The sequence below is a fragment of the Papilio polytes genome, unplaced genomic scaffold (genome assembly GCF_000836215.1).
Source record: "Papilio polytes unplaced genomic scaffold, Ppol_1.0 DF823868.1, whole genome shotgun sequence".
NCBI classification, from domain to species: domain Eukaryota; kingdom Metazoa; phylum Arthropoda; class Insecta; order Lepidoptera; family Papilionidae; genus Papilio; species Papilio polytes.
This window is the reverse complement of record NW_013525336.1, coordinates 40,239-52,313: the sequence shown is the minus strand read 5'-3', so window position 1 is coordinate 52,313 and position 12,075 is coordinate 40,239. Positions and strand designations below refer to the sequence as shown.

General features: G+C 32.8%; 3 protein-coding genes across 4 annotated transcripts in view; 2 read left to right on the top strand and 1 right to left on the bottom strand.

The window, feature by feature from the left end:
- Positions 1 to 106: 106 nt before the first annotated feature.
- Positions 107 to 2,479, top strand: LOC106103108 (CAAX prenyl protease 1 homolog). Its single transcript, XM_013282774.1, has 2 exons — positions 107 to 401; positions 748 to 2,479. Exons 1-2 carry the CDS (start codon positions 312 to 314, stop codon positions 1,984 to 1,986), a joined length of 1,329 nt encoding a protein of 442 aa, XP_013138228.1. The 5' UTR covers positions 107 to 311; the 3' UTR covers positions 1,987 to 2,479.
- Positions 2,480 to 2,774: 295 nt separating this feature from the next.
- Positions 2,775 to 5,627, bottom strand: LOC106103145 (organic cation transporter protein-like). Of its 2 annotated transcripts, none has more exons than XM_013282816.1 (7): positions 5,259 to 5,627; positions 4,832 to 5,011; positions 4,505 to 4,735; positions 4,080 to 4,299; positions 3,753 to 3,921; positions 3,402 to 3,678; positions 2,775 to 3,333 (listed from the first exon to the last, which is right to left on the bottom strand). In XM_013282816.1, exons 2-7 carry the CDS (start codon positions 5,003 to 5,005, stop codon positions 3,067 to 3,069), a joined length of 1,338 nt encoding a protein of 445 aa, XP_013138270.1. In that variant the 5' UTR covers positions 5,006 to 5,011; positions 5,259 to 5,627; the 3' UTR covers positions 2,775 to 3,066. The 2 variants fall into 2 exon arrangements, with proteins under 2 accessions (XP_013138270.1, XP_013138269.1); XM_013282815.1 differs by having other exon boundaries at positions 5,287 to 5,626.
- A 249-nt stretch (positions 5,628 to 5,876) lies between these two features.
- The window catches only part of LOC106103082 (ribosomal protein S6 kinase alpha-3-like), a 9,825-nt gene continuing 3,626 nt past the window's right edge, over positions 5,877 to 12,075 (top strand). The window contains exons 1-10 of the mRNA XM_013282748.1: positions 5,877 to 6,160; positions 7,150 to 7,422; positions 7,600 to 7,785; positions 7,853 to 8,137; positions 8,273 to 8,427; positions 8,692 to 8,779; positions 9,423 to 9,553; positions 10,523 to 10,672; positions 11,268 to 11,405; positions 11,980 to 12,068. Coding sequence (XP_013138202.1) covers positions 6,098 to 6,160; positions 7,150 to 7,422; positions 7,600 to 7,785; positions 7,853 to 8,137; positions 8,273 to 8,427; positions 8,692 to 8,779; positions 9,423 to 9,553; positions 10,523 to 10,672; positions 11,268 to 11,405; positions 11,980 to 12,068 — 1,558 coding nt within the window. The 5' untranslated portion in view covers positions 5,877 to 6,097. The remainder of the gene's footprint in view (positions 6,161 to 7,149; positions 7,423 to 7,599; positions 7,786 to 7,852; positions 8,138 to 8,272; positions 8,428 to 8,691; positions 8,780 to 9,422; positions 9,554 to 10,522; positions 10,673 to 11,267; positions 11,406 to 11,979; positions 12,069 to 12,075) is intronic.

The following is a 12,075-nucleotide window of genomic DNA, read 5'->3' as shown; positions in this document are numbered from 1 at the left end:
TCGTTTGCCGCATTTCATTAAAAAAAAAAAAAAACAAAACAAGAAAGAAAGAAAGTTGTAAACTATGAAATACAGATGGCGCTTTTCTTCGTGTTACCCAATTTAAGGCCGAAGATTGGTCTCTATTTCAGTATGTTACAAAGTACTCTGTGATCGATTGGAATCTGATTGGAATGGAAAAGGATTCTTGTTTTCGGCTTTACAAATAGTTTTCAATATTTGCTGATTTAGTATTAAAGTCTTGGAAACACATTATCTACGTCGTAGTTATAACCTATTTATTAAGTTACAGTTTTTTTTAATCACACATCATGGTTTCGGGTGAAGATTTAATTATTTTTCTTATTTTATTATTTTCTTGGGCAGAGTACTTATGGGAATTGTACCTCACATTGCGGCAGGTAATATTTCTTTCATTATGTATATTATTGAACACAATCTAAATAAAAGGCCTCATGGTTTACAAAGTACATGCGTTAACATGTATTTAGATACATATAGTTACGTGGTAATCATCGTAGCAAGTCAATTATTATATCACGGTGATAATGTTGATCTTTATGTGATCTGTACAATTTTGTTATTGCACAAGTGTCTTACAAATTATAGCCTATGTTATCTGATCTAAAAATTTAATCGAATTATAAAAAGTATCGCAGAACAGTACTTTTATCTTCCAAATTCATAGATCCAGTTTTATTACCATTTTTATGTTCTATTATTAATTACATTTTTTTGTCTTTTCAGCTCAAAATATACCAAACTAACAATACCATACCCGATGAGCTGAAGGAGACATTGAATGAAGAATCTATAAACAAGGCCCGTCTGTATGGCATTGATAAATCAAAATATAAAATTGTCAAGGAACTGTATGAGATAATTTTAACATCAGTGATTTTGTACAAACGTTGGATTTATGTTGGATGGCACAAATCAGAGATGATAGCAGAAGCTTTAAATATATCACTTGATCAAGAAATTCTTATCACTTGTATATTTATGACATTTGCTACACTATTTAATTTCATTACGAATATGCCTTTTAAAATTTATGGAACATTTGTACTGGAGGAAAAGCATGGATTTAATAAACAAACAGCTCTATTCTTTATAAAGGATCAGTTGAAATCACTATTACTGACCCTTGTAATTTCTCTGCCTATGATATCAATTTCGTTGTACATTATTATGTTGGGAGGAAACATGTTTGTTGTTTGGCTGTGGCTGTTCACAACAGTAACAACTCTGTTACTACTTGCATTATACCCAACAGTTATTGCACCACTGTTTGACAAGTTTGTACCTCTACCTGAAAATGCACTTAGAAAAGGAATTGAAGATTTAGCTCTTAAGCTGAATTTCCCGCTATCTCAAATTTATATTGTCAAAGGTTCAAAAAGATCAGCACACAGCAATGCATATTTCAGTGGACTTTTAGGTGCTAAAAGAATTGTATTGTTTGATACACTGTTATTAAGCCATGATGAAACAAAGAATGTTACCACTGGATGTACTGATCAGGAAATATTGGGAATCTTGGCTCATGAACTTGGACATTGGAGTTGCAGCCATATTTATAAATCTATTGGCCTAACTGAAGTCAACTTACTTTTGATGTTCACTGCATTTGATTTTCTTTTTGAATACCCTATGTTGTATACTGCAATTGGTTTTCCTCCTGGTCAGAAGCCAATTGTAATTGGTTTGTTAGTTGTCTTGCAGTTGATTCTAGCTCCATACAACTCATTATTGTCATTTTTTGTAACTGCACTCTCTAGGAAATTTGAGTTTGAAGCTGACAACTTTGCTATTAACTTGAATTATGGAAATGAACTTAGGTCCGCTCTAATTAAGTTAGGTAAGGATAACTTGGACTATCCGATCTATGATAAACTGTATTCAGCATGGTACCACTCCCATCCAACTTTGCTCCATAGAATAGAAAACATTAATACCAAAATTGCTGAAGAGAAGAAAGACTAATTCGTATTTTACAGTTAATATTTTGATTGCATTTTAAATAGTACAACTATATTGAATACTTTTTTATATCTTGTATACTTATTCTGTGCATTTTATACTATTAGATGTTTTCCATATTTTTTTGCTCTCATTTTATTGAATGTAAAGATACAATTAAGAAGTAATTTTGTTTGGGCACTAATGTCCAGAAGCAAACCAAAAAGCTAAGCTTTGCTTTAAGCAATATGGAAAAGTATGTATAGTTCCTTTTTGATTATATAGTCTTATTACCTTCGTAAATAGATGTGTAGAGTAATATAGATTATCTGTGACTTTGAAAATCTGATCTCTGACACATTAGGTCTTTGTACATCTGCATGTAACTGGGAAGTAACAACTTATAGGAACTTAATAACTATTTAGTAGTACATTTTAATTAGTGTATGTGTAATGTTGTGCACAATTATATATATAAAAAAAACTTAAATATATGTAGTGTTTTAAAAATGTAATACCTATGTACATATTTTTGTGATCTAATAAATAAAAATAATTTCCCTATATATTTATGCTCTTATTGGAATACCTTTATAAATAAAGGTACCTTTATATTTCATATAAATATGAATTAGAAAGTCAAATAATACATCCTGCTCTTTTGTGATCTCAATGATTTAATAGTTAAGAGGGGAAAAAAACTTCCAACATATCTTAAACTTTTATATTAACAATAACATTAATTTAACTTAACATTATAATAATATAAAATAAACAGTTAATAAAGTTATAAAGATTAAAACGGAAACGTATATATTCTAAAAACAATTTTTGTAAGTACACCAAAAAAATCTGAAAAATAAATAATGCCCAAATACCACATAAGCTTATCAAAAACATCCTTAACACAAGTAAAAATTAATTTTGATTAACATACGGTACTATTTTATGTAAGAATTAAGCTACGTAAGAATGAAGTTGGATTTTTAAAATCGAATTAAAGGAATAAATATAAAAACAAACTTTTTTGTTAGGATTACAAGATGCGATACCAAAATCTATGTGAATATTTGAAGGTTTTGTTCTGCTTAAGATTTTCCTAGTTCAACGAAATTGTTCGGCTTCCTCTAAAGAATCCGGTAGCGGTTTATTTTTAGTTTCGGGAAGTGGGAATACAAGTAATACTTGGCCTGCAGAAATTAGAATTACTAATAGTAATGGTAATCCTGGTATGTAAACATCTAAATGAACAAGAAGCGGTGCGATCATTGACGCAATACGTGCAAATGTTGTTACTCCACCAACGCCTACGTTTCGGCCCACTGTAGGGAACAATTCTCCACTATACAAATATAAAGCTGGAACTGTACCCTGAAAATACAAGATATAAAGCGGTCTCAATGCTATTTTTTTTATTATTCCCATACTCACAAACTCACCGCTATTGCTGCGAATCCTAATCCAGCAAAGAATAACCTGATGCCAGCTTTTTTCACATCCTCCTTCGGAAAAATGTAAATGGCGAAAAAGCATACGGTTGCAAGAATTTGAAATAGATTTAACGTCGTCTTCCGTCCAAGTTTAGCTAAAATAAACAAGCACAGTAATCCGCCGGGTATCGAAATAATACCACTCATCGACACTAACAAAAATATACTTGATCCAATCAAACCAAGGTATTGAGAGAATGTAAAATACGACAGCCCCGTAAAAAACCTGAAACAAAGTTAACAAATATAGTTTAAAACCTAATGTTAATGTACTTTCCAAGGAACTTGTAAATTTATTACCATATCAATGAAAGGATTATTGTTTTGCGTCGCATATTTTTAGATTTTATTAAATCTGAGAATTGTAAATGTAACTTGTCATTCTTCTTTTTCTTAGGCAATAAAGCTACGATTGCACGAATATCACCAACGTTTCTCTTGTTTTCTACAACAATCTTCTTAAGGACTTCTATAAAAAAATATGATGTTACTTCGAAGATCTATACTTGCGGGTCGTCTTGAGCTGTAATCTTGAGGTCTCTTGCCGTCTTAGGCTGGCGATCCAAGTAACCCGCCCCCAAAAGTTAAAACTATGCAACTAATTTTAAAAAAGTTCAAATTTCCTACCAACAGCTTCGTCATATTTTCCAACCGCTAATAACCATCTGGGCGATTCCGGTAGCCAAAACCAATAAAGCAGGTATATTAATGATACGGTTGCTAAAGCGAATTCTATTTTTCTCCAATCTCTTAACCAGTATGAAAATAGTGCCAATACAACATTCCCCAAGCCAAAGGGTAGCTGGTATAATACAGGAATGTATGTACGCCATCTTCCACTGACTACCTGTTGCAAAAATTCAAAATATGGGCTCCATTCATCAAATTTCTGTAATTTTTTTAATTCCTACGATTAGTTAAGACTCTCGCAAGGCACATTTATTGTATTTGTATTGTATCAAGGAGTCGCATGACCTATTTCCACTGGTGTATTTATTCTGTATTCCAATAAAATAGGAAAGTAAAAATTTATAAAACCCTATTTCACTTACCTCCATACATATAACAAAAGAAATTATTGCAATACCACCGCACCCAAACGCTAAAATAAACCAAACCACGAGGAATGACCAGTAATAGGGCGCGAATGATACCAAATAACTGCCTGTTGCTTGAATAACAATAGCTAACATGAGGGGCTTTTTGCGACCATATTTATCTGCTATGCTTCCAAATACAATACCCCCTACTACTATTCCGGTCATCATAACACATTGGCTCATCTGAGGATTATCATTTAAAAATTATACATTAAGTAACACATATAAACCTATATGTCAAAAGTATAAGATTTTCACACAGAAGTGTAAGAGACTCACATTAATATACCAACGTTTTGTGCACACTAGACCAAAATCTGAAGTAAGAGTTCGTTGGAAAAACGTTTTGTCATACACAAATTTTTGGCATGCCACTAAAGGTATAACATGTCTGTCCATTTTCGGTGCAATAAGTAGAATATCTGGGTCAAATATAAGACATGGATACTCCATTATTTGCTAAAACAGTACAACAGGTTTATTATTTGGTCAATAATCAACGCCAGTAAATGATAAATACATAAATTACAAAAGGTATCTTGGAATGTTATTTCTGAAAGTAGGCATATTGAAAAATGTGGGTACTTCTCAAAATGCCCGAATTGGAGGCTGGACTGCTTTAAGCCACTGTTTTTCAGCCTGTAGGTCATAAATAAAGATTGAAAAACTACCACTGCTCCATAAAATAGTGAAGATACAATTATACCCTTTTAAATACACGTGTTTCAGTTTACCGGCACGCTAATTTTACGCCATTCTTCGTCAGTGTACTCCTCAAAAGCTGGTGGCTTTGCACACCAAAATTGTTGCGGTGGTGCCATGAATATTATGTTTAACTGATACCAAGCCATCGGTAACTTTATTAACGACATGAGGATGCTTATTTTCAACTGCCATCTTCCGAAATCTCCTATTATTCTACTTGTTGTGTTATCAACATTAACTTTTTCTATTGGCACGTATGTTTCTGAATCCTTTTTAAAAAAATTTTTCATACTCAAGTAAATATCGTAAAATATTTTGTTAAGTGACATATTTGGGAAAAAAAGGAAAAAAACCTTATTCCCAAGAAAACCTATAGAAAGTTTTGTCACTTTCATAAGCTGTCCCATTTGGAATCTTTTATTTGTCTTATGTTCTTTTTTATAATTATTTTTAGGGGTTTCAAATCCTTCGGATAACTTAACCTTGATATAATAATACAATACAATAAACATAACTTGTAAGGTGCGGTAAGGTGGTCGGATATTTAGATTATGTTTATTATAATGTCTTTGTAAAATATATTTTTAATCTTCTGTTAAAATGACACATCTGTGACGTTTTTGAATGACCAATTTGACCAATGAAACGAATGACCATGAAGAAGTGACAAAGTGACAATCAAATAATCTGCAAACGAATCGTTCCCTAGTTTTAATATTTTATTTATGACACCACCCAAGCTTTGAAATTAACATATATTGTCTTAAGTTACAGTATTAACCACTACTTTAATTAAAACTACATTTTTTACTGAATGTTTGCTTCTGGAAGACAGAAAACATGCCTTTGGCGAATTCCTCCGATCCTTGGCGAATGCAGATGCAGAATGTTGGTGATACCATGGTAGTACTACTCAGCTTAACTTTTTCCTATTATTGTTTACTATTCATACGTGAATTTTAATCATAAGAAATAAGTACATTCAATATTTGCAACTGTTATCACAAATACAATATTTAGTTTTTAAATCTTAATCCAGTTTTAATCAGTCACTATAGAGTTTCTCAGTTTTGGTCAACAGTACTCAATCGGATAAATTATTAAATTAACATCTAAACTAATTGCAACTTTGACATGCCTCCATATACATTCATGCATTTATAAGTAGCCATACAATTTATAGAATATATTAATACTTCAGCTTACCATTAAAACAGATAACACAGCATCTAGTTTTCATTGGAAAACTAAACTATAGTTTACATTTACACAATTGACATATATGAAATCTATTTTAATAATAGCCACTACCTAACTCAATTGCCTTAAGATACCAACAAACTATGTTTTAAATTTACATTCAAGGTAAGCCACAAAAGTGGTGTATGCGACTTTGTGATAAATGCTGCAGTAGGGTGTTATAAATAAATACCTTTATAACACGCTATTGAAGCAGCTATCTTTGCAATTCAACAAAGAAGCCATAGAAGATTGTTTACATCAGTTTCCTTTACCTTCTTCATAAACAAGTGTGAAGTCAAAGTAACCATACCTTATTTGAGTTTAGTTCCTTAAAATACAACAACTGAACAGTATTAAAGGTACAAATTCCTTGTTAAGTGACTATACACTATTCCTATTGCTCTGACTGTAGTCTGAGTAATAGGTATTGTAGATTGTTTTATTTAAGTTTTCATTGGTGTATCAGGTTTACCTTGTATGTAAACAATGTTGAGTAATCTAAGGAAATAATGACAACTGAACTATTTTATTTTAAAACCCATATTATTTATTAGCAAGACTAGTTTTCTGATTTCAACAACCAACCATTTGTTTATTTTTCATAAATTATTTAAGCAATCAAATAAGTAAATTGTCTTGTTTTGCTACAGCGAGGTCTCAGTAACCAATCAACAAACAGTCTTCCGATGGTTGTTGAAAATTTAGCTGAATCCCGTCAAACTTCGACAACTGAAAGCCTTGATTCAAGTGATATCAGTTATGAACGGGAAGTGGAATTACAAGATGTTGTCAAGGAGGGCCACGAGAAGGCGGATCCATCACAATTTGAATTGCTCAAAGTCCTCGGTGAAGGTTCCTTTGGAAAAGTATTTTTAGTAAGAAAAGTTAGTGGTGCTGATACTGGAACTCTTTACGCTATGAAGGTATTAACTTTATTCTTTGATCTTATTATTCATAAATATTCTCACTTTCTGGCAATTTACACCAGAAATTACTATAAATATCTAGAACTTCTGCCTTATTTGCTTGAAATTTATTTTACACTCATTTAATGTAGAGTTTACCATTTTAAGACTTGTAATGTAATAATTTTGTTCAAGGTACTTAAGAAAGCTACATTAAAAGTAAGAGATAGAGAACGTACAAAAATGGAGAGAAATATTTTAGTAGAAATGGGCCATCCATTTATTGTTAAATTACATTACGCCTTTCAAACTGCGGGCAAATTATATTTAATACTGGACTTCCTTCGTGGCGGCGACCTATTTTCGCGACTGAGTAAAGAGGTAAATATAACTAAAAGGATAATGAACTATAGTGGAATAGTATTAATGTTTGAATGAATTGTTTTAGGTAATGTTTACAGAAGAAGATGTTAAGTTTTATCTAGCTGAGCTAGCTTTAGCCTTAGAACATGTTCATAAGTTGGGTATCATATACAGGGATCTAAAACCTGAAAATATTTTGTTAGACGCAGACGGTCATATAGCTCTTACCGATTTTGGTCTTTCAAAACTTCCTCCCAGTAGTGATAAAGCTTACAGTTTCTGCGGCACTGTTGAATATATGGCACCGGAAGTTGTTAATAGAAAAGGACATTCCTTTGCTGCTGATTGGTGGTCTTTTGGAGTACTTATGGTATGTAATATTTATGTAAAGCCCGCTACAAACTTTCATTTCTGTCAGTTCTAGCTGAAGCGTCATTAAATTGAATTGAGTGGATTACATAAAATTATTGTGCAGTTTTATATTAAAATCATTGTTTACTTTCAGTTTGAGATGCTAACAGGCAACTTACCATTCCACGGTTCAACAAGACATGAAACTATGACACAGATTTTGAAAGCCAAACTTGGTATGCCTTCAAATTTAAGTGAAGAAGCTCAATCGTTACTCCGTGCATTGTTTAAACGAAATCCATTGAATAGGTAAGATATAAACTAATGTAATACTAGCTTTCGACCGCGACATCGTTCGCTCGAAATAAAAAATACTAAAGTACAATACTCTGGAAGAATATATAAGCATGTGTCCTTTTAGATTATGTTCTACATCTGTGACAAATTTCATCGAAATCCAATCAGTTGTTAGGCCACAAACTCTAACAAACAAACATCCATTGAAACTTTTGCATTTATAATGTTAGTAAGTTATGTTTGGAAGTCAATAAGATTTTAACTGGTATTTTACAGATTAGGTGCTGGCCCTAACGGCATTGAAGATATAAAAAACCATGAATTCTTTACAAGCATTGATTGGGAAGCACTAGTCAAGAAAGAGGTTAGTTTTTCCATACACCCTGTATAAAAATATTACTATCTCAATTTTTGCAAAGATAGTATAGAGATGACATGTTTTAATACAAATGTTTTACCAGTAGAAACTATTTGTATGAACACAGTGTTTACCAAAGTTTGTTTGTGCCAAGATAAAGGTGATTGATCATGAAACACACCTTATTGTGTCTATGATTACGTAAAACATTTTAGGTTAAGAGTGTGTGCACACCTGAAACTAAACGATCGCACGACTGTTTAGTCTCGCTTTGATTTCTATGATCTTTTAGGGAGGTGCGAACACTAGTCGATTTTTAGTTATACAACTAAACAGTTGAAGTGGCTGGGAAACAATCGACAACCGCAAGTTGTGCGATTGTTTAGTTAAAGGTGTGCAACTACCCTTAGATTAGATGTTACTAAGAATTCTGTCTTAGAATAAACGTTGTAAGAAAACAGTGCAGGGTTTTGCGCTATCAATGGCCTGACCGCAGTTTTTCTATCCGCCCTGGGCGCCCTGAGCAGTACCCTTAACTGGCCCTTAACCTGTCTGTACGGAAGATATACCTTTTGATATAATTTAACTAACATTTTTAATGATTGTTGTATATTATTACTTATATTAAATGTTTTAACGTTTTTTGCAGGTGATTCCACCATTCCGGCCGGCGGTGTCGAGAGCCGACGACGCATTTTACTTCGACTCAGAATTCACGTGCAGAACTCCGCGCGACTCCCCCGGAGTACCCGCCTCGGCTAATGCACACGAGTTATTCAGGTAATATACTAAAATATGTATTTCCCATAGCTTTTCTGTAGAGAAACATGTAAAACTTTTTGAAAAACAGTAATAACAAGTTTAAAAGATATGCAGTGTTTTTTTTTTAGTTAAGTATAAGGTAAACGACCTGGCGGCTACTCCAATTTGCCAAAATAACGAAATGACCCATTATTTATAACCAAGTTTTATTATTGTTTAAGATTAAAAATGACTAAAGTTTCACGTTCATGCTTTTGTACAATTTCTATAAAAATTGTAATAAAGTTCACTTATGTACTAATATATGTATCGACATAAAAATTCACGATAACATAGCATAATATAACCTTGGTAATAAAATGTGTTGCAAATATGTTCAAACTATGCATGTCAAGTAATTGGTTTAACATCAACTTTGATGCTTATGTGCTTATACCCATAATAGATAAATTGATCGTTACAATGTTGTCTGCTTTTATACCTTTGTTGTTATGTTTTTATTTACTGGAAAAGTAATACAATGCTTGTAAAATGTAAAAGAAATCGTGATTTACATTAATTTCTTTCATTCAATCACGCGTTGTCGCCTCGGTTGAAGTATTGTGGTATTATACATCTATACTATACTAATTATTATTTTATTATTTTTTTATACTAAAGCGTGAACACACACTACTTAGTGGTGTAGGATATCAGCAATCACAGGATACTTTTGTATAATTATTTTAATAATAAGCCCTACACTTACGACACACTTTAGGCTATATATTTTCGAGATATTAAACTTCAGGGGTAAATTGGAAAAATCCTTAGTGTGAGAAAGAGACAAGTGCCAACATCATGGAAGCAAGGATGCCATGGTTGTCCTTTGAATTTTAACATTTGCATTAGAGAATTTGATAAATGTAAACAATAAAATAAAGTTTTTATAAATTATAAAGCCACATGGGAACAGCTAGTATAACATGTAAATTATTTTCCTTCCAGAGGATTCAGTTTCGTAGCGCCATGTTTGCTCAATGACGACAACAAAACCCTCGTGAACCAAAATGAAAATCACGCGCCACAAGCGAAGACATCCACCGAAGAGTTTTGGTCTGGTTTTGTGAATAGAAATAACTTCTTTGATGAATACAGGTTAGTTACAATTATTTTATTTGTTTATCGTTCTTTATTTCATTATAAAACTAATGTTTCAAATATTTGTATTTTTGTATGTATTGAAACAACTCAAAAACTACTGGGCCGATTTTAAAAAATACTTTCACTTTTAAAAAGCAACAATATCGCTGAGTAACATCTTACAAATATTATAAATGCAAAAGCTTAGATGGATGGATGGATGAATGAATGGATAAATGTTTGTCAGAGTTTGTAGCCTAAACGGCTAAACAGATCTCAATGAAATTTGGCATAGACATAGAGGATCGTCTGGGAGAACTTGTAGGCTACTCACTTTAATTTTTGTTAATTCCACGCGTACGGCGTCGCGGGCGAAAGCTAGTTGAGTTACAAAATTCACTTTCGCCCGCGACTCTGTCCCCATGGAAATAAAAAAAATAAATAAAAGTAAGCCTATGTGTTCCAGATTATCCTACATCTATGCCAAATTTAATCGAGATTTCTTCAGCATTCTAGGCCATACATTTTAACATACATCCATTCAAATTTTTACATTTATAATATTAGTGTGATAGTAAGATTAATTTCTATATGTTTTTTTATATTCTAGATTAATGGGTGAATTAGGAACAGGGTCGTTTTCCGTCGTCCGTCTCTGCGAGCACAAAACCTCTAGAGTCCAATATGCTGTTAAAATTATGGACAAAATGCAATATGACCCTCGTGAAGAAATTGAAATTTTGTTAAGGTATGTGCCCCTTAACTACCAAATTGCCTCAAGTTTGGCAACATTACTATATATCTGATAGATGAGTAACGTTACGATACAGAAAGTGTGTTTTGAATAAAGTCCTTGGCAATATTTTTGTCGGCTCAAGGTCTAAACGGTACTTCCGGACGCGTCATATTAGTATACACGTATTAGCTGTTCCCGTGCGGTTTCATCCACATTATAAAAAAAAATGATTTATTGTTCACATTTGTCAAATTCTCAAATGCAAATGTCAAAATTCAAATGCACAAATGACAACAAAGGTCTTTGACAATTTATAATCTTGCTTCCTTGATGTTGGCAGCTTGTAGTTTATGGTCCCTTTGCCACATAGAGGTTTTTTTCAATTTTTTTTTACCCTCTAAGTTTAATAGCGTGAAAATATATAGCCTAAAGCGTGTCGTAAGTGTAGGGCCTTTTATTAAAGAAACAATTATTCAAAAATATTCTGTGATTGCTGAACTATGCCACAAAGAAGTGTGGGTTTACGCTTTATTATGTTTGTATAGATTAGTAGATGTGTGTACATTTGTGTTTGTGTTGTGCACAGATACAGCCAGCACCCGCACATAGTGACGCTGCGCGGCGTGTACGCGGAGGGCGGGCGCATCCTCGCGGTGACGGAGCTGTGCCGCGGCGGCGAGCT

Excerpts from the sequence above, each read along its gene's own strand:
- LOC106103108 (XM_013282774.1), top strand. The coding sequence starts at position 312 with ATGGTTTCGGGTGAAGATTTAATTATTTTTCTTATTTTATTATTTTCT. Across the intron at positions 402-747 it reads TGTACCTCACATTGCGGCAG|CTCAAAATATACCAAACTAA; the intron begins GTAATATTTCTT and ends TTGTCTTTTCAG.
- LOC106103145 (XM_013282815.1), bottom strand. The coding sequence starts at position 5,586 with ATGTCACTTAACAAAATATTTTACGATATTTACTTGAGTATGAAAAAT. Across the intron at positions 4,736-4,831 it reads CAAAACGTTGGTATATTAAT|ATGAGCCAATGTGTTATGAT; the intron begins GTGAGTCTCTTA and ends GATAATCCTCAG. Across the intron at positions 3,922-4,079 it reads AAAATATGACGAAGCTGTTG|AAGTCCTTAAGAAGATTGTT; the intron begins GTAGGAAATTTG and ends ATTTTTTTATAG.